Genomic DNA, 26,063 nt, shown 5'->3' on the forward strand with positions numbered 1-26,063 from the left:
GTCACCTTCCTTCGCGCGATCGAAGCCGTAAAGCGCGACGCGACCTTTGCTCCGCGCTTCTGTGCCTACCGCAGTCGCCGATGGAAAATCTCGGGAAAAGGGAAAAAAGATGAATGCAGGTGAAGCCCGAGCGGGTCGTCTTCTCGCGTTGGGTTTCTGGGCTGGAAGGCTCTGCCACGGTCCTGGCACGTTGGGGGTTTTGCTGTTCTGGGGTGGGGGAGCAGAGGTTTTGCCCCTCCTGTCTTCCATCCAGTCGTGCAGGAGACTTTTCTGTGTCTGACAGCTCCGGGAGTGGGCGCAGAGCTGGCACCTCGGCTCTGGTGTTTGCTGGGACCGTAGGCTTGAGAGAATTAGGGCGCTTCAATGATTCCTGCTGTTTAATCTGGGAAGCTTTTCAATTTCACGTGAGAAATACCGTTTTGGGGTAGAATCACAGAATAGAATAGAGTTATTTAGGTAAGAAAAGAGCTTTAAGATCATCGAGTCCAACCGTAAACCGAGCACTGCCCAGTCCACCGCTCAACCACGGGACTTGCGTTGCTTTTTTTGCTTCTGCTTGCCTCCTTTGCCGTGCTTTGAGGAATGTGGGATATTAGAAAACAGCCTCCCCGGGGAGCTCGGTGGCGGCTTTTAGCGCCGCTCCGTTGAGCTGACGTGGATAAAAAGGAGGAAGCAGCGCAGAAACGGTTCCAGTTGGAAGGGGACCTGAAAGATCACCTCGTTCCACCCCCCTCCGGCACGGGCAGGGACCCCTTCCGCTAAGCCAGGTTGCTCAAAGCCCCGTCCAACCTGCCCTGGTGAAACAACCTGACCCTTGGATCCCGCCATACGAGATCGGTCGATGGCTTTCGTGGCTGCCGTAAACGCGTTAGAGGAGTTTGCCCTCCGCAGCACGGCGTAGCGATAAAGGAAAAGTGAAACTGCGTGAGCGGCGTTTGCTGACAGTTCTCCTGTTGGAAGGACGCCCGTCCTCTGCCAGGAGTTTGGCTTTCCCATCAGCTTTTTTGGTAGAAGCAAGTTGCGTTGTTTGTACTTTTTCAGCTGGCCGTGCCATGTACAGAAGAGAGGACCTCATGCAGATTTCAAGTAAGGTTTGCTTAAAATAACCCTTCAGATAGTTTTGTGCTGTTGCTTAAATGCTTCTCGCGGGGAATCATAGAATCATAGGTTGGAAAAGATCTCTAAGGTCAAGTCCAACCATCCACCCAACCCCACCATGCCTGCTAAACCACGTCTCCAAGTGCCACATCCACACGGGTTTTGAACCTCTCCAGGGATGGGGACTCCACCACCTCCCTGGGCAGCCTGGTCCAACACCTGACCAAAGAAGACACTGAAGAGCTGCGCTGCAAGTGGGGTTGTGTTTCCTCCTTGATGGAGGGTCCCAGCTTGGAGCTGTTTGCGAGGGGCTCAGGTTTGTGCGTTTGAATGTTGGCTTGGACCCTCCCCGGGCAAAGCACTGTCATCTCGCAGGGGGTTGTGCGGTTCAACCTTCACAGGCATCCTCGGCATCCTCCGAATGACGCTTCGCATTTACACAAATGCCTGTGTCTGCTTACTCCTGAGTTATGGTATTGTGAAGAAAGCCGCAAAGCTTGCACGGATTGCAGCTCTGCGGAGAGGGACCTGGGTGTCCTGGTGGATGGCAGGTTGACCATGAGCCAGCAGTGTGCCCTGGCTGCCAAGAAGGCCAATGGGATTCTGGGGTGCATTAGGAGGAGTGTGGCCAGCAGGTCGAGGGAGGTTCTCCTTCCACTCTACTCTGCCCTGGGGAGGCCCCATCTGCAGTGCTGTGTCCAGTGCTGGGCTCCCCAGTTCAAGAAAGATGAGGAGCTACTGGAGAGAGTCCAGCGGAGGGCTACGAGGATGAGGAGGGGACTGGAGCATCTGTCCTACGAGGAGAGGCTGAGGGAGCTGGGCTTGTTCAGCCTGAAGAAGAGAAGGCTGAGAGGGGACCTTAGAAATGCTTCTAAATATCTGCAGGGTGGGTGTCAGGAGGATGGGGCCAGACTCTTTGCAGGGGTGCCCAGCGACAGGACAAGGGGCAATGGGCACAAACTGAAGCAGAGGAAGCTCCAGCTGAAGATGAGGAAGAACTTCTTCCCTCTGAGGGTGACGGAGCCCTGGCCCAGGCTGCCCAGGGAGGTTGTGGAGTCTCCTTCTCTGGAGATATTCAAGACCTACCTGGACAAGCTCCTGTGCAGCCTGCTGTAGGTGACCCTGCTTCGGCAGGGGGTTGGACTGGGTGACCCACAGAGGTCCCTTCCAACCCCGACCATTCTGTGATTCTGATTTTACACCGTTGTCTTTTGTTCGAAAGCACTGCACAACGCAGGAGTGGGGACCTGGGGTGAAGTCGCTGTTGCAGGTGTCCTGACATGATGCGTTGCCCTCCTTAGCACCTCACGGGAGCGTTGTACAAGCTTCTGCTATGATTTACTCCGAGAAACTCCTGGCTGAAACGCTGGGACTGTCCTATAATATTTCTGAAAAGGAACTGTGTAGTTAAGCCTCTGTTAAAGGCATAGATTGTCAATTATTATTTACTAACAGTTTGGTTTTGGGGTTTCTTTCTTTCTCTTTTATTTTTGCATGTTGGCAAAGCAGCGAAGCGGTTCAAAAAAACGCACCTGACGGCCGAGGACTGCGAAGATCTCGCGCGGAGCGCGGAAGGTTCATCCTCCCTGACGCAGCCGTTGAGTCAAAGACAAAGTAGAGGAGATGTGAACAGGGGCCTCCATCCCACCCACCGGACAAGGAGACGTCGAGGAGGTATGCTGATTGCGAATGCCTCGAGGGCTGGGGGATCTGGGGGAGAAAAAAATGCTAATACAGTGCGGAACGGAAGGGTGTTGTGCAGTCCATCGTCGAAGTTGTGCTGATGGGAGAGTGATGCCAGGTGAGGTGAGCACAAATGGAAGAAACTGGTCGGGTTTGAGCGATGTGTGGCAAAACTGGGCTTAATCTCTGCCTCCGCAGAGTCAAGTGGGAAGAAAAAGAGATACCCTAAATATTGCCCTGTGTGGGGGAGCGAGCTCGCCTTCATGCGTGCGTTTGGTCTCTCCTCACGCCAGAAATGCCTTCACGTTTGAGCTGTGGAGAGAACAGCGGTTGTCCCCGAGGAAAGTACAGCCTCTGCAATTAGGCACTGTTAATGATGTGACTCCTGCTTCTAGATGCTCTTTAGGACAGTTATTAAATGATAAGGAGTTGTCTCGCTATATAGGACTGCAAAAGTGTTGCTGAGCACTTAACAATTATTAGTGATCTCTGACTTTCCTGGGAGTGGGAAATGTTGTGATTCACAACTCGTAAACGTGGGCCTCAAAAGTGCCAAAGCCTTAGAGGGCTTTTGAGAATGGAGCTAATCTGCACACAACATGGCTCAGGGCTCGAACCAAAGGTGGAAGAGCTGTTTTCAAATCACAGAATCCCAGAATGTTAGGGTTGGAAGAGACCTCTGTGGGTCACCCAGCCCACCCCCCCTGTCCAAGCAGGGTCACCCAGAGCAGGCTGCACAGCACCGCATCCAGCTGGGGTTTGAATATCTCCAGAGAAGGAGACTCCACAGCCTCCCTGGGCAGCCTGGGCCAGGGCTCCGTCACCCTCAGAGGGAAGAAGTTCTTCCTTGGGTTCAGCTGGAGCTTCCTCTGCTTCAGTTTGTGCCTGTTGCCCCTTGTCCTGTCGCTGGGCACCACTGGAAAGAGTCTGGCCCCGTCCTCCTGACCCCCATCCTGCAGATATTTAAAAGCATTTCAAAGGTCTCTTCTCAGCCTTCTCTTCTCCAGGCTGAACAAGCCCAACTCCTTCAGCCTCTCCTCATAGGAGAGATGCTCCAGTCCCCTCATCATCCTCGTAGCCCTGCGCTGGACTCTCTCCAGTAGCTCGTGGTGCAGGGTTAAAGGCCCAGCCTCAAAACCTGTCTGACGACCAGAGACGCTGCACACACGTGTAGGCGAGGAGGCAGGTGGAAAGCAAATTAAAAATATCCTGAATTATTCCTTAGTTCCTTGGTCACTGTGGAAGGTGAGACCTAGGAGCGTTTCGGTGTATCCCTGGGAAGCTCGGGAATTGCTCTGTACCTTGGTGGGAGCTGACTCACTTCACAGAGAACGTCTGCCAGGACAAGACACCAGAGTCCTAGACTCCATGCTCATAGACATACTTTTCTTTTCCATTTTCAGCAGTATATTTGACTATCTCACTTCAAAAAATCTGGTAGTCCTAGATGCTGCAGATTTTAGGGTATGGGACTCAGACATTAGCAGGGAAGCTGTTCTTTGCAAGCATGAAGTCTCTTGTAAATCAGACTCCTTTAAGCTATGCCTTCATGAGCATCCAGAAATAAAACACATTAAAATCAGCAGTAGCTGCTTCTCCTTCTCTGGAGATATTCAAGACCCGCCTGGACAAGGTCCTGTGCAGCCTGCTCTGGGTGACCCTGCTTCAGCAGGAGGGTTGGACTGGGTGACCCACAGAGGTCCCTTCCAACCCCAACCATTCTGTGATTCTGTGATTTTTTTCTTCTCGAGTTGCCTCTCAGCTGAGCATCAGGAGATTTTGCAGAACAGGAGCGGGGCAGAAATAATACTCTCAGTGCTGGTGAATTTAGTCTGTGTGCTATAAGGACCCACCTGGCTCTCAGAGAGCGGAGAGGCTGCTGAGAGCAGTCTCTTGCCAAGTTTCGGTTTCCTTTACGGTCTCCAGTGCTTTTTGACGTGGCAACCAGGAAGCATCTGGTGGTTTATCCTCTTAAAGACATTGGTCTCTCTTGTGCTGTGGTAGGAGCAGCCTGCTAGAGGCTTGGTCCTGCGACCTTCTCGTGATGCAGAGCAGTAGTTAAACCCTGAAGCTTTTTTAAAAATCTTAGCGTACTTCTCGTTCACCGGCTTGAGAACAATAAATAACTGCTGGGAGCCCAACCTCAGTCTGAGGCACACCACAGCAACTCAAGTCCAGTGGAGCGCTACGAGGATGATGAGGGGACTGGCGCATCTCTTCTGTGAGGAAAGGCTGAGGGAGCTGGGCTTGTTCAGCCTGGAGAAGAGAAGGCTGAGAGGGAACCTTATAAACACCTACAAATATCTGAAGGGTGGGGGTCAGGAGGACGGGGCCAGACTCTTTCCAGTGGTGCCCAGCGACAGGACAAGGGGCAATGGGCACAAACTGAAGCAGAGGAAATTCCGTCTGAACCCAAGGAAGAACTTCTTCCCTCTGAGGGTGACGGAGCCCTGGCACAGGCTGCCCAGAGAGGCTGTGGAGTCTCCTTCTCTGGAGATATTTGAGACCCACCTGGACAAGGTCCTGTGCAGCCTGCTCTGGGTGACCCTGCTTCAGCAGGAGGGTTGGACTGGGTGACCCACAGAGGTCCCTTCCAACCCCGAACATTCTGTGATTCTGTGAAGTCTCGCGTTTTGTTTCCCTCCGATTTCGGTTTCTTTGGCTACTGGAAATATCTCCCGTGAAATTCATTCTGCTGCTGTGTTTCTGTTTAACACATCCACTGCGTTATGTACCTAAGGATTGTTGATCCAAGAGGTTGTTACGCAGACCCCATCTCTTTCTAGAAGCTGGTGGAGGTGTCAGATGTACCTTGAGAGTGCCCAGATTATGTGGACAGTGTAAAGAGATGGCGTCCTGTTGGCTTCATAGGTTGCCAGAGATGAAGCAGGACAGTTCACCCGTAGTAAGCTCATACGTCTGTGAGGAACCCCGTGGAAATAACTACCACTTTACACAACCTCTGGTCTCCTTAGCTTGGTTAGGAGCAGCGTGCTTTACACTTGTTTCCATTGACTTCACTCGTGCTCTTCCTCTTTCTGCAGGCCAAGGTCAGCAGAGGAACATCACCGATTACTTCAGGATCTCTCAAACACAAGTAGTTGCCGGTGGGATGAAGAACAGAAGAATCAAAGAAGAGCCACTGGATCCTTTCTTCATTGAATCTGATGATTCCTTCAGCAGTGTCTCCACTGCGATGGAGACCAGTGGTGATTCCTGTTTCTTTCTGGAGGATGAGGACCTCGTACCAGCTCCTGGGGAAAGCTCCAGAAAACGGCCTGTGTCTGCTGCAGCGGCAAGGATTCACAAGGCAGAGCACGATTTGTGGGGCGAGCTTGAGGAGAAGCCAGTGGTGGTTCATCCAGAACACAGCCAGATCAAGCAGGAACACAGCCAGATCAAGCAGGAACTCGATGATATGGAAATCGAGCCAGTCCCTGATGTGCATTACGGACTCCTGGGCACTCGGAACTGGGAAGTGCCTCAGGGAAGTATTGACGAGCTGCCCGTTGAAGTCCTTAGGAACATCTTTGCTTTCCTGCCAGTGACTGATCTGTATCAGAACCTGAGCCTGGTGTGTCGCTGCTGGAGGGAAATAGTCAGTGACCCACTGGTAAGGTCTGCTGTGATACTGGTTTGGCCCCATCCCTTCTCCTGCTGCTCTGTTCTGTCTCGGTTTGTTGCTGCATTTATTGCTGTAGGAGCATCCATGCTGTGTCTGTCTCTCTTTGTTCCTTTAAAGCCCTTTATTGTTCCCTAATGCCCACATCCTTTCTTATGAGGTCTTCTGTCAATTTTTGGTCTTCAGGACCGTGGTGGCATCTTCAGATGCCAGCTTTTGTTAGGACATCGATATCGGGGTAGTTTCCCTTGATGCATTCTTCCCACACGTGGACAGAACATCTTGTAAGACTCTGCAAAATTCCCCCTCACTGTTCTCCTTGCAGCCTTTTTTTGCTGACAAGGATCATGCAGGAAATCCTGGCTACCGGACTGGGCAGTGTCCTGTCGTGGCCGGTGTTCGTCGCTGTCCCCCAGCCTTTGTGCGTCTCTGTGTGTGTGTGTAGTCAAACAGGTTTAGAGAAAAGGCCTTTAACTCTGGTTTTATGGAGCCTGGCTCATCTGCAGCCAAGGCTCTCGCGGTACAAGCAGCCGTGAACCCACTGGCAGTTGTTCTGGCCGTGGGGAGGATCTCTGAACCCACTGGCAGTTGTTCTGGCCGCGGGGAGGATCTCTGAACCCACTGGCAGTTGTTCTGGCCGCAGGGAGGATCTCTGAACCCACTGGCAGTTGTTCTGGCTGCGGGGAAGATCTCTGCATTTCAGTTAAAGGTGGCTCAGAGACAGCCGGCACCGCTAGACTTGCTCACCACTCATACTGGAAATCCTCAGCTTGTACAAAGAGGCTGTCTCAGAGTGGTGGGGCACTGATTGCAGCCCACATTTTTGTGGAGGTCCAAGTTCTCGTTCATGCCTTTCCAATAGATTTGCATGGGTAAGGCTGGACGCAATGCAGGAGGTGTTTCTCAGCACAACGTGCATGCTTTGAGCCTGAAGAGCTAGAGAGATGCATAGGAAATGCATGTGTTGACTGCTCAGTGGGCTCAGGTCCTCTCCCAAGCCTGCTCTTCACCCTGTAACGCAGCCTAAAAGGCAGCGCCCTGTCTGCTTTTACTGAAGAAGTCCAGACAGCAAGCTGTGGGAGGGTAGGGCTTCATGGACGCGCAGATTTGAAGCACTCAGACCCCGCTCAGAGCAGATCTGTGTGATAGCATTGAAAATATCCTCATTCCTTTAGTGCTTTGTCGTTTGAAACTGAACCAGTATCGCCCTGCTCAGATCATTCTAGAAAAAAACAGCATTTTATAGAGAAGTTTGCAGGCTGTGAGGAACAAGTCTTTCCCTCTTTGCTCTGTTTCCTCTTTCCTCCCCCCTCTCATGCTAGGTACCTGTTTCCGTCAAGCTACAGGGACTTTCTGAACTTCAGGTCTTCTTTGGAAGTCACATTGATTAGCATATTGCCAGAAGAAACCTATTTTCCAGTGCTGTGAGATGAAAGATGGTGGTATGTGCTTCACATTTCTAGTTCATTCCTTGGAAAAAGCTCTACCATCGGTACCTGATGAAGGAGGACATGGCCCTGCGCAAAGTTGAACAGATCTTGCAGGATTTCGCCATAACAAAGGAGCAGGAAGGGTGTGTGTTGGGGCTGATCAGGTGAGTCCACTTCTGTGTTTGACCTTGTACCTGTAGATCCTCAGGCCTTCCTTGCTTTGGGTCTTCTTCCATTTTATCTTATGAATTGCCAGGAGAGAAATGGGTTTGTCTTCTAAACAGGTGGGAGATGTACGGGAAGATGAGGAAGGAGAAATTATTTCAACAGTAGAAATCACTAGTAGGGTTCTAGAAATGAGTAAAAAAGTTTCCCTTTCCTCTTCCTTGTTCTGTCTGGAGCCCATGATGTACAAGTAGAGGATGAAATCTGGGGAAGAGAAGGTGGAAGGGGGATCTAATTGCTGTCTTCCCCTACCTAATGAGGGGCTGTAGAGAGCACGATGCCAACCTCTTCTTGCAGGTGCACAGCGAGAGGACAAGAGGCAATGGGGAAAAGTTGCAGCAAAGGGAAATCCACTTAGATATTAAGAGAGTGGTCAAACGTTGGCCCAGAGAGGTGGGGAATCTCTATCCTTGCAGATGCTCAGGGCTTAGCTGGACAAACAACCAAACTTTGAAGTCATCCCTGCTTGAAACAGGTGCCTTCCGAAGTCCCTTCTGCGGTTTCCATGATTTTGACAGCAAGTGAGAAGTGATGGATAACTGAGGGAGAGGCTGCAAAGCCTGGGGCAGGGATAGCCTTGTGCTGACATCTGAGGAGATGGAGAAGCCCAACACGGACGGGGAAGAGAGGGCAGAACAGTCTTGGTGGTGGCCTTTTGAGTCGGATGGTGTTGCCTCCTGGAGGGCAGGGAGATGGCTGTTGCACCAAGGGTGGAAAGAGATGAGGAAGAGCCTGAGCAAGAGGGTGTACAAGGTCCTGTGCAGCCTGCTGTAGGTGACCCTGCTTCGGCAGGAGGGTTGGACTAGATGACCCACAGAGGTCCCTTCCAACCCCTACTATTCTGTGATTCTGTGATTCTGTGTCAGCAAGCAGCTGCTGGATGTGGAGGCTCAGAGGAAGGCTTTGGAGATGGACCCGTATGTCAGAGCACAGCCAGGCTGGGCACAGCAATTGAGAGAAGCTGCCAGGACCTCCAAGGCAAGGGTTAGATGACAAAATCAAAAAAGGCTGGGCTGTCCTGTCGCTTGCTGCTTTCCGGCACCTGACGACAAGCTTGGGAGAAGATGTTATGTGGTTGCTTCCTGCAGGGTGACTGTGCTGGAGAGAGCGCGACTCAATCTAAGCGTCTCTTTTACCATCCCATTACGTTTCAGCATCTGTCACATCAGCACTGCTTGTCCATCTCTGGATCAGCTGGGGTCTCAGAGTGGCTCAGCAGCTCCTCAGTTTAGCTAAAACACAAATATCATGTAGAGGGTGTGAGCTCTTCTTCCTAGTCCCTCCCATCTCCAATGTATTTTCTTCACTTGGATCAGCAATGGGGTGGCCAGCAGGAGCAGGGCAGGGATCGGGCCCCTGTGCTCGGCACTGGTGAGGCCGCACCTCGAGAGCTCCACTCAGCTGTGGGCCCCTCGCTTCAAGCAGGACATGGAGGGGCTGGAGCGTGTCCAGAGAAGGGCAACAAGGCTGGGGAGGGGGCTGGAGAACAAGTTCTGAGGGAATTGGGGTTGTTCAGTCTGGAGAAGAGGAGGCTGAGGGGGGACCTTCTCGCTCTCTACAGCTCCCTGACAGGAGGGGGCAGTGAGGGGGGGTTGGGCTCTGCTCCCCAGGAACCAGCGACAGGACGAGTGGCGATGGCCTCGAGCTGCGTCAGGGGAGGTTCAGATTGGATATTGGGGAAAATTTCTTTCCTGAGAAAGTGGTCAGGGGTTGGCCCAGGCTGCCCAGGGCAGTGGAGGAGTCCCCATCCCTGGAGGGGTTCAAAAACCATGTAGATGTGGCACTTCAGGACTTGGTTTAGCAGGCATGGTGGGGTTGGGGTGACGGTTGGACTTGGTGATCTTTTCCAACCTTAATGATTCTATGACTCCTTTCCTGAAAGGCTGCTTTGCTGAACCCGCACTGACTTATCAGTCACAGCTCAGCAGCAAGCCCAAGCCTGAAACGGGTCCCTGATAAAAGCAAGTGCTCTGTTCAGATATCTGTAGTCTAGCGGGCAATTTTATATGGCAGTTAAATGGTGCAAATAGAAGAGTCAACTTGGGTTAAGAGCAAAGTAGATCCATCTTCTGGAAGGAGACATCAGTACAGCCAGAATGAATTTGCAGGCTAAGGGCTTGGTGCAGCAAAGTATTTCAGCGCACATCTGTGTAACAGAACTGGGAATTACTTGTCTGAACGGCTCTAAGCACAAGAACGAGTTGGAAATCCAAGTTCAATGCATTCACAGAATCACAGAATGGCAGGGGTTGGAAGGGACCTCTATGAGTCACCCAGTCCAACCCCCCTGCCGAAGCAGGGTCACCCAGAGCAGGCTGCACAGCACCGCGTCCAGGCGGGTCTCAAATATCTCCAGAGAAGGAGACTCCACAGCCCCTCTGGGCAGCCTGTGCCAGGGCTCCATCACCCTCAGAGGGAAGAAGTTCTTCCTCATGTTCAGCTGGAACTTCCTCTGCTTCAGTTTGTGCCCGTTGCCCCTTGTCCTGTCACTGGGCACCTCTGGAAAGTGTCTGGCCCCGTCCTCCTGACCCCCACCCTTTGGATATTTAGAAGCATTTCTAAGGTCCCCTCTCAGCCTTCTCTTCTCCAGGCTGAACAAGCCCAGCTCCCTCAGCCTCTCCTCATAGGAGAGATGCTCCAGTCCCCTCATCATCCTCGTAGCCCTCCGCTGGACTCTCTCCAGTAGCTCCTCATCTTTCTTGAACTGGGGAGCCCAGGACTGGGCAGAGTACTCCAGATGGGGCCTCCCTAGGGCAGAGCAGATGGGGAGGAGAACCTCCCTCGACCTGCTGGCCACAGTCGTCTTAATGCACCCCAGGATCCCATTGGCTTTCCTGGCAATCAGGGCACGCTGCTGTGTGAATGCATCCAGTCAAATCTGTGTTGCCACAGCCAGGCATAGGTAAACATGCTGCAGCAGGACTGATGGTGCTTTGGAGAAGGGGTTATTTACTTGGAGAATAAACTCACTTGATAAGACTTTTTTGCAAATGCTGCTGTTCCCGTTCTCCGCAGGTGCGTGGCTGCCATACCCACCAGCCGGAAGGTAGATCACAGCGCGGTTCTCCAGTGTTTGAGGAGTCATCACCTCTTCTCAAAGGCTGAAGTCTGCGTCGCCAACAAGCTGCCACACTTACAGAGCAGGACAGGGGTAGGTTTAACAGCTATTAACAGGTTTATTTAACACATTTTAAACCTTCTGGTGCTTTAAGGTTGTATCTGCCCTCCTACATCTAAAGGTTTTCCTCTTGGGGTGTGACTTCGTACTAGTCAGGGTGACTGAAGAGGACATAGCTATTCAGACAGGGCGTAGAATGGATTGAGAGCAGCCCTGAGGAGAAGGACTTGGGGGTGTTCTTTGCTGAGATGCACAATATGACCCAGCAATGTGCGCTGGCAGCCCAGCAGGCCAACCGTGCCCTGGGCTGCATCCCCAGCAGCGTGGGCACAGGGCCAGGGAGGGGATTCTGCCCTTCTGCCCCGCTCTGCTGAGACCCCCCCGGGAGTCCTGCGTCCAGCTCTGGAGCCCTCAGCACAGGACAGAGCTGGAGCTGTGGGAGCGGGGCCAGAGGAGGCCCCAGCAATGATGCAAGGGCTGGAACCCCTCTGCTGGGAGGAAAGGCTGGGAGAGCTGGGGCTGCTCAGCCTGGGGAAGAGAAGGCTCCGGGGTGACCTTAGAGCAGCTGCCAGTGCCTGGAGGGGCTGCGAGAGAGCTGGAGAGGGGCTTGTGACAAGGGTGTGGGGTGATGGGACAAGAGGTGATGGCTTTGGACTGAAAGAGGGGAGATATAGGTTAGATAGAAGGAAGGAATTCTTCCCTGTGAGGGTGGTGAGGCCCTGGCCCAGGATGCCCAGAGAAGCTGTGGCTGCCCCCTCCCTGGCAGTGTTCCAGGCCAGGTTGGACGGGGCCTTGAGGACCCTGGGCTGGTGGAAGGGGTCCCTGCTCACTGCGGGGGGTTGGACTGGATGGTCTTTAAAGCCGCTTGCAACCCAAACCATTCTGTGATTCTATGATTCAGGGCCACAAAGATGATGCGAGGGCTGGAACCCCTCTGCTGGGAGGAAAGGCTGGGAGAGCTGGGGTTGTTCAGCCTGGGGAAGAGAAGGCTCCAGGGAGACCTTATTGCAGCCTTCCACTACAAAACAGGGGCTTATAAGAAAGATGGGGACTTTTTAGGAGGGCCTGTTGCAATACGACAAGGGGTAATGGTTTTAAGCTGAAAGAGGGGAGATTCAGACTAGATATAAGGAAGAAATGTTTTACACTGAGGGTGGTGAAACCCTGGCACAGGTTGCTGAGAGAGGTGGTCGATGCCCCATCCCTGGAAACATTCCAGGCCAGGCTGGACGGGGCTCTGAGCAACCTGATCTGGTGGAAGATGTCCCTGCTCACTGCTGGGGTTTAGACCAGATGGCTTTTAAAGGTCCTTTCCAACCCAAACCATTCTGTTCTGTGATTCTGTGATCAAGGAAGAAGTGTTTTTCATTGTTGCAGCAGGGTTTGCCTGCTCTGAATGACTCAAAGCTTTTTGCTCCCTCATTCTTGTTGTTGCCTACACCAGCCTGAGAACATGTGGGCCATAACTGCAGTCATGGTGCTTTTCTCCGATGGCGTCAGTGACATCCAAAAGCTGATGGCGTGTCTGCAGAGACCCTGCTCTACCCTCTCTGTCGTGGACGTGACCGAGACGCTTTACTGCATAGCCACGCTGCTGTACGCGATGAGGGAGAGGAACGTCGCGATCACTAACAGGTGAGGAGCGGGGAGATGCTTCCTGCCCATCTGCCTCTTCTTAGCCATGGCAATATGTAATATATACATTGAATATATGCTCATGAGCGATTATGTCCCTGTTGGTTGGCGCTCTCTGATTCCTCAGTGCCTGCGGTTTGTCGGGAACGGTGTGCACATCCCTAGGTTTTTGCAGGAACATTCAGAAGCATTGCCTTTGGATTTTAGATTTGCTTTAATTCCTAGACTGTTTCATACTCCACTTGTTTTTCAGGAGACAGTGCTCAAGAAAAAGATCTTTTTTCAGAAATGAAAGCGGGCTTTAAAGCAGCTATAGAAACGTTCTCGTTAGAAATAGATGCACATCAGCTGCAACAATTTAATGCAGTTATTACCTTCCTGAGACCGGTTACTTACTGCATTCCTCTTAAATAATACTCCAAGTCCTGTGGGCTCCCACTGCGTGTGCACAGTGATCCATCCTGTGCCTTTTGTTCGCAGAGGTGCTTGGTAACGCAGGTAAGAGCCCGCAGGTTGCTTCAGAATTGCAGTGAGGATAAGATAAGGGTTAAGGACACGTATAAATTCTTTTTATGAGAAGACTGGAAAGGAACTGCACAGGAAAATGAATTTATAGCCAGAAAGAAGCTGGTTCTGTATGCTGCCCTCTGTGAGGTATAGTCCAGCCTGTGCTAGACACAGGAGAACGGTTCATCCTCTGCTTACTCAGCCATGGGCCATGTGCTCAGGCTACCAACCACGGAAATCAAGATGCTTGTTCGGCCAGTTAGTGATTGATAATTCCTGGCTAAGCTCATTAACTTGAGTAAACGCCTGCTGAAGATAGACTCATAGAATCATTAAGGTTGGAAAAGACCTCTCAGATCATGAATTCCAACTGTCACTCCAACACCACCACGCCTGCTAAACTGTGTCCTCAAGTGCCACATCCACATGGTTTTTGAACCCTTCCAGGGATGGGGACTCCCCCACTGCCCTGGACAGCCTGGTCCAATGCCTGACCACCCTTTCCCTATAGAAATTTTTCCCAATCTCCAATCTGAACCTCCCCTGACGCAGCTTGAGGCCATCGCCTCTCATCCTGTCGCTGGTTACTGGGGAGAAGAGACCAACCCCCGCCTCTCCACACCCTCCTGTCAGGGAGCTGCAGAGAGCGAGAAGGTCTCCCCTCAGCCTCCTCTTCTCCAGCCTGAGCAGCCCCAGCTCCCTCAGCCTCTCCTCATGGGACTTGTTCTCCAGCCCCCTCCCCAGCCTCGCTGCCCTTCTCTGGCCACGCTCCAGCCCCTCCATGTCCTGCTGGGAGTGAGGGGCCCAAAGCTGAGCGGAGCTCTCGAGGTGCGGCCTCACCAGTGCCGAGCACAGGGGCCCGATCCCTGCCCTGCTCCCCCTGGCCACCCCATTGCTGACCCAAGCCAGGCTGCCGTTGGCCTTCTTGGCCACCTGGGCACACTGCTGGCTCCTGCTCAGCCGGCTGCCGACCAGCACCCTCAGGGCCTTTTCCGCCCGGCAGCTCTCCAGCCGCTCCTCCCCAAGCCTGGAGCGTTGTGTGGGGTTGGTGTGACCCAAGGGCAGGGCCTGGCACTTGGCCTTGTTGAACCTCATGCAGTTGGCCTCGACCATCGATCCAGCCTGTCCAGACCCCTCTGCAGAGCCTTCCTACTCTTGAGCAAATCGACACTCCGGTCCAGCTTGGAGTCATCTGCAACTTACTTAGGGAGCAGTCGATCCCCTCATGTGGCACATGAGGGTGTCGCTTGCTAGCCATGAGGGCTCATGCTCAAAGTCACCCATGTTCCATCTCCATCTCCTTCAACAATCCAGACTAGAAGAAACAGGGATGACCGTGTCTCTTCTGCCATTACCTCTTCAAACCACACGAGGTTTGTGATTAAGGGTGCACGAGGAAGCGTGTCCTCGAGGAGCTGTCTGGTACCTATTTGCAGCCCTTAGAGCAGCTGGGGAGCCTGAGCATGGAGGTCACCTCACGTGAGACACAAAGTCGGTCCTGGAGTGCAGCCTGGGCTGGCACTAAAAGAAGTAAAACCACAGCGGTGTCAACCCTGACATACGATGGTGGTTAATTTTAAACCACCTGTTGTCGGCGTAATCAAAGCTGCAGCGTCGCTGTGCTCCTCTCGTTGCCGTAACGAAGCACCAGTGAAGGCGTCTCCTTCTCTGGAGATACTCAAGACCCACCTGGACAAGGTCCTCTACAGCCTACTGTAGGTGACCCTGCTTCGGCAGGAGATTTGGACTAGATGACCCACAGAGGTCCCTTCCAACCCTTACTATTCTGTGATTGTCATGGCTCACACGGTGTATAAAACCATCATTAGACAGTTGATGGAACTGCTTCACTTTAGAGGCCTGAACTGGCCCCAAACTCTCAGGCTCCCCCAGACTCTGTTGCTAACAGTGGTTCAGGAGAGCGGAAGGATCCCATGGACTCTGATCCCAGGTCAGGTTTGTGTGGCAGACCGTGAAACACAAACCTGGCAGGAGTGAGGGAGAGCTGTCCCCGTGGTGCCTTTGTAGTCGCTTTTCAAGGTAGAACTAACTGCGCTTTTGTAATATATTATATTATTTATAATATTATAATATTAAAATATTTATAATATTAATATTGTCTCCTGCAGCTCCCTGAGCGCTCGGGGCTTGGTGCACCGTTATATTGGAAGTATTCAAGACGTTGGCTGTCTTTTAGGTGGCTGCAGGAGTTTAATTTGTTATTGATGATTTCTCAGTGATGGTTTCTCTTTTATCCTTTCCACCAGGATCCACTACAATATTTTCTACTGCTTGTATCTGATGGAGAATTCTTCTGTCGCTGTGCAGACAGTAGAAGAGGAGACAGTGGCATCGCGCTGCAGACAAGACTTATGGTCTGGGTAATGCTATTTTAGGTGATCTGAGCAATGCGCCTGAGTACGCAGGGCCCCGGTGGAGTGCTGAACCTTGGAGGGGGAGCGAACCTTTCATGGCAAGGGCTGACTGACAAGACTCGGAGAGTCATAAGGATTAGTACACAACCTTATTCTGCTCCTTGCTATCTTCTGCCCACACTCTGGAAAACCAGAATCAGGCCTTAAATATGTAAAAATTGAATTACCAAGTACTGACTGAATTTAGAAGTCATTATGGACCGGTGGGTCTGTGTATCAGTGGAACACAGTTCTGTGCGCTCCAGCGGGACGGCCGCTGAAACTTCACACAGCCCAAATCACCCCCAAAACACCCTCTCAAATCACCACTCTCCCTATGGATAAGCAGGTCTGGAAGGAGGGGAGAGTGCCTGCTTTCATTTTAACCACCTGTCCCTCTAGAAACACAAGCTGCAGTCCGCCAAAATGGAGTCGGGCTGCTGGCGATGTTACTGTAGGGCCAGTGACGTGGTCATTCATTCACAGACTTCTTTCTGTGCACAGGAGGAAACGAGATACCAGTCGCGGGGTATTGATTTGGCTCCTATTTTATAAATCCTGTTAGATAATTGTCATAATCTAACTGTTATATATATATATAGCTGTTATAAATTAGCATTGGTTGGTAGCTTGCTGCCTAGAAGGGAAGGACAGTAAGGAGTGAAACGCTTTCCTGGCATGTGGAGATCCAGGCTTGGTTCCCCTTCTGCGGCAGTAAACCTGGGTTGAGTCGTTTCGTTTGCTTGTCCTTACCTACAGAAGGGGAATAGTGGCGATTTCATCCATCACTGAGGTCTAGCAAAAATAAATCAAGTAAAATCACTGAGGTACAACAGTGAGAGAGGTCATAATAAAAAAAAAAATAACCCAAGGTAAATGGATGTTGGGTTTCACAGAATCACAGAATGTTCGGGGTTGGAAGGGACCTCTGTGGGTCACCCAGTCCAAGCCCCTGCCGAAGCAGGGTCACCCACAGCAGGCTGCACAGGATCTTGTCCAGGAAGGGTCTGAGTATCTCCAGAGAAGGAGACTCCACAACCTCCCTGGGCAGCCTGGTCCAGGGCTCCATCACCCTCAGAGTGAAGAATTTCTTCCTCATGTTCAGCTGGAGCTTCCTCTGCTTCAGTTTGTGCCCGTTGCCCCTTGTCCTGTCGCTGGGCACCACTGGAAAGAGTCTGGCCCCATCCTCCTGATACCCACCCTGCAGATATTTAGAGGCATTTCGAAGGTCCCCTTGCAGCCTTCTCTTCTCCAGGCTGAACAAGCCCAGCTCCCTCAGCCTCTCCTCCTAGGAGAGATGGTCCAGTCCACTCATCATGCTCATAGCCCTCCGCTGGACTCTCTCCAGTAGCTCCTCATCTTTCTTGAACTGGGGAGCCAAACTGGAGTTTGAGTGCTTCTTGGTTTCCCAGCCCTTTCATTCTGCTCCTCCATTTCAAGTCTTTTTCTGAGCAGATTTTGCTTGTTCAGTATGAGATGCATCCTAGGGGCAGCCGTCTAACTCCAGCTGTGAAATGTCAAGGATACTTAAACACAGCTTCCCGCCCTTAGGCATGGTATCGGGGAGGACCCTTCGCACTGTTGACTGATTACAGAATCGTAGAATGGTTTGGGTTGGAAGGGACCTTAAAGATCAATCTGGTTCCAACCCCCCTGCCATCAGCAGAGACATCTTCCACCAGACCAGGTTGCTCAGAGCTCCATCCAACCTGGCCTTGAACGCTGCCAGGGAGGGGGCAACCACAGCTTCTCTGGGCAACCTGGGCCAGTGTTTCACCACCCTCATGGGGAAGAATTTCTTCCTAACATCTAATCTAAATCTGCCCTCTTTTAGTTTAGAGCCGTTCCCCCTTGTCCTATCACTACACACCCTTGTGAAAAGCCCCTCTCCATCCTTCCTGGATGCCCCTTCAGGTACTGGCAGCCGCTCTAAGGTCACCCCGGAGCCTTCTCTTCTCCAGGCTGGACAGCCCCAACTCCCTCAGCCTGTCCTCGTAGGAGAGGTGCTCCAGCCCTCGGATCATCCTTGTGGCCTCCTCTGGACCCGCTCCAACACATCCATGTCCTTCTTCTGTTGGGGGCTCCAGAGCTGGACGCAGACCAGGTTTCAGACCTTTATGAATAAAACCATTGCACTCCAACCAGAAGCTCCGAATGCCTTTCTTAATGTTAATCAAAGCTCTCGGCTCCCCTGAGCAGTGGGGATGAGTGATCTGTCCTACACGCTGAGAAATCGGAGAGCAGTTTAAGGTCCATGCTCTCAAAAGCAACAAAACGCCCCACACCCAAATCGCCGTTGTTTTTAATAAGCCTAATGAGCCAGGGTGCCAAATTAGTTTATAAAGCGTGGCGTAGGGCCCTTGAGGAGATCTTTTCCTCGTAACCTTCCCCAAGGTTTCCTTTTTATTTTTGCCGTCTCCAGTCTTTTCTTATTCCCTGCTTTTCTCATCTGGAGAACAGCCAGGTTGCTTAGTGCCACCTTCCTGCTTGGGGGATGGGGATCAATCATTCATTGGTTTCCTTCTGCTGTTAGCGGATTTGTGTGGTTTATGTTGGAGGATTGATTTTCTTAATTCCTTTTGCTGTTTTTTTTTCTGCTTTTAGTAGCTGGCCTGAATTAAAGCTGACCCATGAACAGCAGAGAATTTTGAATCACAAAATTGAGCATGGTCAAATAGTGAAAATTATGGCATTTGCAGGTAAGAGCCAAAAATTTAAGTTGTAAGAATATATGCATAACCTCTAATTATGCTCTTTCCCTCCCTGCCTCTTCCATCCAAGGGCCTGCGTGGATTCCAGTTGGATCAACCTTACTTTTAATCAAATCAGAGCACACTTTTGCAGAGGAATAGGAATGGGAAGCGTGGTGGTGATTACTCCCTGGCAAGCTGGGTAAATGTCGCATTCGGGCACGATGCCGAAACCGAGTGTTTGGGCGCTATCGATGGCTGCCCGGAGCAGCTTGTCGGGAACCCAGGAGAGGAGAAGCAATTCTGTGTGTTGCTCCATCGCATGCTGAGCCTATTTTGCAGTGTTCTTGTCCACAGGCCACTAGACGGAGTCACTCTAACTTGTTTAGACTTAGCATCCCTGTAGGAGCAACACAAGCCAAGAAATCTGCAGCGCTTGCGCTCTGCTTTGAAAAGGGGGTGGCAAAAAATCAAGGGCATCTATTTAAAAAGAAAAGGAAAAGTAAATCATCTCCCTGCACCTGCAGAGAGTTCCCTTTAAAGCCACCATGCTGGGGGCTCAGGCTAATGCACGCTCTCTGCCTGAAAGGCTTGCAGAAGGACACATACCAGCAGGCAGCATAGAATAGAATCACAGAATCATTAAAGTTGGAAAAGACCTCTAAGATCAGCAAGTCCAACCGGCACCCCAACACCACCATTCCTGCTAAACCATGACCCCAAGTGCCACGTCTACACCATTTTTGAACCCTTCCAGGGATGGGGACTCCCCCACTGCCCTGGGCAGCCTGGTCCAGTGCCTCACCACTCTTTCACTACAGAATTTTTTCCCAACATCCAATCTGAACCTCCCCTGACGCAGCCTGAGGCCATTGCCTCTCGTCCTGTCGCTGGTTCCTGGGGAGCAGAGCCCAACCCCCCCTCACTGCCCCCTCCTGTCAGGGAGCTGCAGAGAGCGAGAAGGTCTCCCCTCAGCCTCCTCTTCTCCAGGCTGAACAGCCCCAGCTCCCTCGGCTGCTCCTCATGGGACTTGTTCTCCAGACCCTTCCCCAGCCTCATTGCCCTTCTCTGGACGTGCTCCAGCAACTCGGTGTCCTTATGGTATGGTATGGCATAGTACAGAAGCCACTGATGGTGGTTTCTTATGTCTGTACAAAGTCACCATGTCCAAATGACAAAACCAGGAACGTTCATGAGCTTTGACAGGTGACGTGTAACCACAACAAGGCAGGGCAGATAAAGACCTTGAGGAAACTGCTAGCAAAAAGTATAAAAGATTCATAATCCTTCTTCAAACGTGTGGATGAGGATGTTTGCCAAAGCCTCTGTTAGCTAACTGCAGTGTAAAGGATGCCTTAGAGTGAATGATGCGATGGGACAGAAGCTAAATGTGTTTCTGCATTTGTGTTCCTCGTAGAAGGTCTTGGAAAGGACGAGCCTCGGGATCTTTCTCTACAGGGGGTCCGTCAGAGGGTTGGTCTCACGTGCATGTGGGAAAGGTTGTGGATGAAATATGCATCGGTACTGTTCCTATCATGATCTGGACTGCATCACTCAGAAGATGTAAAGGAACTCGAGGGTGAAGTGGCTGAACCAGTAGCTGGGGGTGACTTCTTGCTGAAAGCTGCCATGGCAGTGGAGTTGCGCAGGGAGACGTGGGAGCAATCCACCAGCGAGCCCAGTATCTGTGCCAGGCATGATGGTAGAATATCCTTGTGGTCCTCATGGGTGAATAGCTGGTTACAAGCTAGGAAGCAAAAGTAGGATCAGATGGTCAGTTTTCCACATGGAGAGTGGTAACTGCTTGGGGTTCAACAAATGAGAGTAAAGGAGAGTGGCATTAGTGGGAGATCTTACAAGAAATGATTTCATAAATCATTCAAAAGAGCAATTTTAACATTTCATTTACCAAGCTGTCTTTCAAGAGAACCAGTACCTTCATGTATGCTCAGACTTCTAGAATATTTGGTGATAAAATGTTATTTAAAAAAAAAAAACTTTCAGGCTGCAGACTGTAATCTTTCAAAGCTACTTTGCTCCACAGCTTCTGCTGATTTCAGCTGTGTCAATGAATAAATTCTCCTTAGCTGCAAATAATCCGACATGGATGTGTTGGAGCGGGTCCAGAGGAGGCCACGAAGATGATCCGAGGGCTGGAACACCTCTCCCACGAAACACAGGCTGAAGGAGTTGGGGCTGTTCAGCCTGGAGAAGAGAAGGCTCCGGGGTGACCTTAGAGCAGCTGCCAGTACCTGAAGGGGCATCCAGGAAGGATGGAGAGGGACTTTTCACAAGGGGGTGTAGTGATAGGACAAGGGGGAACGTCTCTAAACTAAAAGAGGGCAGATTTAGATTAGATATTAGGAAGAAATTCTTCCCCATGAGGGTGGTGAAACACTGGCCCAGGATGCCCAGAGAAGCTGTGGCTGCCCCCTCCCTGGCAGTGTTCAAGGCCAGGTTGGATGGAGCTCTGAGCAGCCTGGTCTGGTGGAAGATGTCCCTGCTGATGGCAGGGGGCTTGGAACCAGATGATCTTTAAGGTCCCTTTCAACCCAAACCATTCTATGATTCTATAATCCTGCTGTGCAGTGAGGACAGCAGGAGGGGGAAGGTGAAGCTGATGAGGGGTGTGCAGATTCATTCGTTCCTGACTCTGGATTTTTTTCTGTTTCCTTTTTTCTGTTCTTCAGGTACAGGAAAGACCTCCACCTTGGTCAAGTATGCGGAGAAGTTTGCCGATCTGAATTTCCTTTATGTGACGTTTAACAAAGCTGTCGCAGAGAGGGGGAAAAGCGTCTTCCCCAGAAACGTGACGTGCAAGACTTTCCATTCGTTAGCTTTTGGAAGTGTCGGCAAACAGTGAGTGGGGATTTTAGATTCCTTCATTGAAGGCCAGTGGAGCAGGGAGGAAGGCATGTCAGGAAAGGAAAATCTGGTTTTGAAGTGAGCCTCCAGGATCTGAGGAAGCAAAAATAATGGGGGAAATTATTTCTTTCGCCTGCTTCAAGCCAGACTGGGATTTAGGGTTTCCAGATTCTTTCAGATTAAATGGGCCATTTATGTTAGCATCCGTGTGAGCCCGGGGAAGCAGACTCGCTGCCCTGCTCTGGCATGGACTGTGCTGACATAAGCCCCATCGCTGTTTTGGGGGCTGCTCATCCTGCCTGTGCTTGTAGCCAAGGAGCACTTCACAGGGAGAGAGAAAGCCACAGAGGATGGCTTTTTCCCCTTTCCCATTTCCACTTCAGTGGTGCAACCACTGTAAATGCTTTTCTTTAGCAGAGGAGGGGTTTTCTTAGTCTGAGTTGTTCTGATTATGCAGTTTCTGGCACCATCACCAATTAAATTGGCACATCTGAACTGCAGGCAGACGGAAAAATTAGCCACAACATGGAAGGAGAGGGGAATCCTCTTACCTGGCTCCGAAAACAATCTCTGATTGCAGGGGTGAATGATGGGAATATCCCTCTGGCTCGACTTTTCGACCATAAAATCACAGAATCATAGAATGGTTTGGGTTGGAAGGGACCTTAAAGATCATCTGGTTACAACCCCCTGCCATGAGCAATCTGTAAAACGAACAAGTTTGTGCTTCCACCAGGAATATAGTGAGGATAAATATGTGCAGATTTTAAAGATACTCCATTACTAGGACAAAGTGGGTGTAGAAAACAGAGCTTCTGCAAGCGTTAGTGTGCAACAGCAGCAAAAGTGAGCTTGCTTTTCCAGTAGGCTTTTCACGTGCGTTTCAACGTGTCTCTCTCATTTTTTTTTTGTCATCTGTGGCACAGCTATAAAGAAAAAGGCAAGCTGAACTTCTCCAAACTGTCGGTTTACTCCGTGAGTTCCCTTATCCGGAACCGCAAGGGGCAATCGCTGTTCATAAGAGGGAAAACGGTCTCGCAGACCCTTGAAAACTTCTTTGCTTCTTCAGATGAAGAGATCTGTGAAGAGCATACTCCTATTTGGTTCAAAGATACTCACGGCCAGAGAAAACTCGTCAGTCAAGCAGAAAAGGAAGTGAGTATCTGAGATGAAGCAAGCCTTGGGCTTAGAGCCCAAGGTTTAGAAGGGGCTGTAGCTATTCCACATCTCTCATAGTTGACAGATATTTGTGCTTCAGCTGTAGCAACTGGCTGTCAAAATATTTTTTCCCCTGTGGTGACAAATCCAAAGGAAATGGGGCTTATTTGTTGTCCCTGTTCACACAGCTGGTTTCTAGAGAAGAGATTATCACTGTCTCTGCTCAGGGCAGATGTTTCTTCCCTGCAAGGAAAAGCGAGAAGAGACTGCGTGTATTTATATCAGCGCCCGAACGGCGTTGTGATATTACACATAAAGATAATAAAAATTTTTGTAGTCATTTTGATATGCAGAGCTGAACACGAAAATTCTCATTTAGACTACAGACATCTTAACAACGCTTAAAGGGTAGCACTGACATTGCAAAAAACGTAGGCTGAAGTTGTGGAGAAAATTAGCCTTTCTGGTCCGCACTGATCACACCCAGTCAGATCTGGTGCAGCTAGCAGGAATCTAAATTCATAGAATCATAGGTTGGAAAAGACCTCTGAGATCATCAAGTCCAACCGTCACCACAACCCCACCATGCCTACTAAACTATGTCCCCAAGTGCCACATCTAAACGTTTTTTGAACCCCTCCAGGGATGGGGACTCCCCCACTGCCCTGGGCAGCCTGGTCCAGTGCCTGACCGCTCTTTCACTATAGAAATGTTTCCCAATATCCAATCTAAACCTCCCCTGACACAACTTGAGTCCATTGCCTCCCGTCCCATCGCTGGTTACTGGGGAGAAGAGACCAGCCAGCACCTCACTGCACCCTCCTGTCAGGGAGCTGCAGAGAGCGAGAAGGTCTCCCCTCAGCCTCCTCTTCTCCAGACTGAGCAGCCCCAGCTCCCTCAGCCGCTCCTCATGGGACTTGTTCTCCAGCCCCCTCCCCAGCCTTGTTGCCCTTCTCTGGACACGCTCCAGCCCCTCCATGTCCTGCTGGGAGTGAGGGGCCCAAAGCTGAGCACAGAACTCGAGGTGCGGCCTCACCAGTGCCGAGCACAGGGGCCCGATCCCTGCCCTGCTCCTGCTGGCCACCCCATTGCTGACCCAAGCCAGGCTGGCGTTGGCCTTCTTGGCCACCTGGGCACACTGCTGGCTCCTGTTCAGCCGGCTGCCGACCAGCACCCCCAGGGCCTTTTCCGCCGGGCAGCTCTGCAGCCCCTCCTCCCCCAGCCTGGAGTGTTGGGTGGGGTTGGTGTGACCCAAGGGCAGGACCCAGCACTTGGCCTTGTTGAACCTCATGCAGTTGGCCTTGACCCATCGATCCAGCCTGTCCAGGCCCCTCTGCGGAGCCTTTCTGCCCTCAGGCAGATCAACACTCCTGGTTTGGGTTGGAAGGGAGCTTTAGAAGCCATCTAGCCCAAACCCCCTGCATTGACCAGGGACATTTTCAGCTGGGTCAGGCTGCTCAGAGCCCCGTCCAACCTGGCCTTCAATGTTTCCAGGGATGGGGCCTCCACTGCCTCTCTGGGCAACCTGTGCCACAGCCTCACCACCCTCAGTGTAGAAAATTTCTTCCCTATATCATAGTCTGAATCTCCTCTCTTTTAGTTTAAAACCGTTACCCCTCATCCTATCGCAACAGGCCATGCTAAAAAGTCTGTCCCCATCTCTCTTATAAGCCCCCTCTAAGTACTGGAGGGCAGTCGTTATTTCTGGCAGGGAATGAATTGACAGCCTCAGAATAATAAATATCTTTAAGCACCTTGCAAGCTATCCAGAGAATCCAAAATAAACATAAAATCAGTGTTAATCTGCAGAAGTTAGAGGTATTGTGTTATGGTGTCCTAACAGCTGAGCCAAATAAATGTTCTTTTGAGGGGGCTGCATTTGGAAAAGACTGTGTTGAGCAGAAGAAGTTAACTGGTGGGGACACGGAAGAGAAGCAGGAGGAGAAAGGCTTGAGGGAAGCCTTTCAAGATCTGCTGTGCCTAGGCTGGTTTTCTGCTGCAAGCGATCTATCCAGACCCTTCTGTTTTCTCTTTCTAGATCAGTGTGGAAGAGGCAAAAGAGATATGGCGCAACATGAAGAAGCTGGATGGGGATGTAGAGAAGAAATACAAGATAACTTGTGATGGTGAGACAGTACAGATGTGAAATGCTTTCAGATGAAGAGCTGTAGTAAAAAACTAAGTGCATTTGTACTTCTTACTTCTCGCTGTGCACCAGGAATGAGCATCAAAAAGTACAAAATTCCTGTTCTCCTGCCACTAGCTCACCAGGGAGCTCAAAACACGCCCGAAGGCTGGAAGTTTGTTCATTTTTCTCGTTTGGCCTCAGAAAATGGTGGAACTGCTCAGCTGTGTGTGACTAGCAGCAAAATCGTAGAAATAATTGGTGAGGCAGCGGGCAAACGAGTGCGAGCAGTGAGCATTTGTTCCTTGCGGGCACGTCCTTTCCTCGTGCTTTTTAGCATGTGTGCAGATGGTGCCAGAGGTGGCTGGTACTGGGGAAAGCCCCCTTCCTTGTCATTTTCTTTGTGCAATAAGAGTTTTGGAGTCATCAAGTGGGGTGCATTAAGAGAAATGTGGTGAGTAGGTCGAGGGAGGTTCTCCTCCCGCTCTACTCTGTCCTGGGGAGGCCCCATCTGCAGTGCTGTGTCCAGTTCTGGGCTCCCCAGTTCCAGAAAGATGAGGAGCTACTGGAGAGAGTCCAGAGGAGGGCTGCGAGGATGAGGAGGGGACTGGAGCATCTGTCCTGCAAGGAGAAGCTGAGGGAGCTGGGCTTGTTCAGCCTGGAGAAGAGAAGGCTGCGAGGGGAGCTTCGAAATGCCTCTAAATATCTGCAGGGTGGGGGTCAGGAGGACGGGGCCAGACTTTTTCCAGTGGTGCCCAGCGACAGGACAAGGGGCAACGGGCACAAACTGAAGCAGAGGAAGCTCCAGCTGAAGATGAGGAAGAACTTCTTCCCTCTGAGGGTGATGGAGCCCTGGCCCAGGCTGCCCAGGGAAGTTGTGGAGTCTCCTTCTCTGGAGATATTCAAGACCCGCCTGGACGAGGTCCTGTGCAGCCTGCTCTGGGTGACCCTGCTTCGGCAGGGGGTTGGACTGGGTGACCCACAGAGGTCCCTTCCAACCCCGAACATTCTGTGATTCTGTGATCGGCGTAGCTGCCTTCCCCCAGTGCAGTCAGGTTGGTTTGGGTTTTGTTTTTCATCCTTCGTTCACCAAGGGACAGAGAGCAACATCTGGGAGCAACAGAGATTTTTGCAACCCCTTCAAACGTCCAAGTGAGAAGTAGGGCCAGAAACATTTTATTTTTAAAAAAGGGGGACTTGTTTTAAAGATCACGATGTTTTATGATGAGAAAATTACCCTCTCACTGACGTGCCTTGTTCTTTCTCTCAGGGTATTTGAAACTTTGGCAGCTCAGCAAGCCTCAGCTCTCAGGATATGATGCCATTTTTGTCGATGAAGCACAGGACTGCACGCCAGGTGAGCGGCGACAGGAGACAGAGCGGCAGCCTTCTTCAGAACTTTACGGAGAGGGTGTTGGTGTGCTCAGGGTTGTGTAAGAAGTAGCTTCATTTGGTCCCAGACCCTTGCAAATTCAGTAAGGCAGCTTGTAAGC

At 51.3% G+C, this 26,063-nt stretch overlaps 1 protein-coding gene across 4 annotated transcripts in view; it reads left to right on the forward strand.

Annotated features, from left to right (window-relative positions):
- Positions 1-18: 18 nt before the first annotated feature.
- Positions 19-26,063, forward strand: part of FBH1 (F-box DNA helicase 1) — a 39,008-nt gene continuing 12,963 nt past the window's right edge. The window contains exons 1-13 of one of the 4 annotated variants that reach the window (XM_075427859.1): positions 19-119; positions 1,042-1,086; positions 2,605-2,772; positions 5,826-6,394; positions 7,867-7,997; positions 11,074-11,209; positions 12,621-12,811; positions 15,586-15,699; positions 18,337-18,431; positions 21,113-21,281; positions 22,214-22,442; positions 24,484-24,571; positions 25,841-25,927. In XM_075427859.1, the coding sequence (XP_075283974.1) occupies positions 110-119; positions 1,042-1,086; positions 2,605-2,772; positions 5,826-6,394; positions 7,867-7,997; positions 11,074-11,209; positions 12,621-12,811; positions 15,586-15,699; positions 18,337-18,431; positions 21,113-21,281; positions 22,214-22,442; positions 24,484-24,571; positions 25,841-25,927 (2,032 nt within the window). In that variant the 5' untranslated portion in view covers positions 19-109. The remainder of the gene's footprint in view (positions 120-1,041; positions 1,087-2,604; positions 2,773-5,825; positions 6,395-7,866; positions 7,998-11,073; positions 11,210-12,620; positions 12,812-15,585; positions 15,700-18,336; positions 18,432-21,112; positions 21,282-22,213; positions 22,443-24,483; positions 24,572-25,840; positions 25,928-26,063) is intronic. The other 3 variants (XM_075427860.1, XM_075427861.1, XM_075427862.1) reach the window with 3 other exon arrangements.

Source organism: Opisthocomus hoazin, chromosome 8 (assembly GCF_030867145.1).
Source record: "Opisthocomus hoazin isolate bOpiHoa1 chromosome 8, bOpiHoa1.hap1, whole genome shotgun sequence".
Classification (NCBI taxonomy): Eukaryota; Metazoa; Chordata; class Aves; order Opisthocomiformes; family Opisthocomidae; genus Opisthocomus; species Opisthocomus hoazin.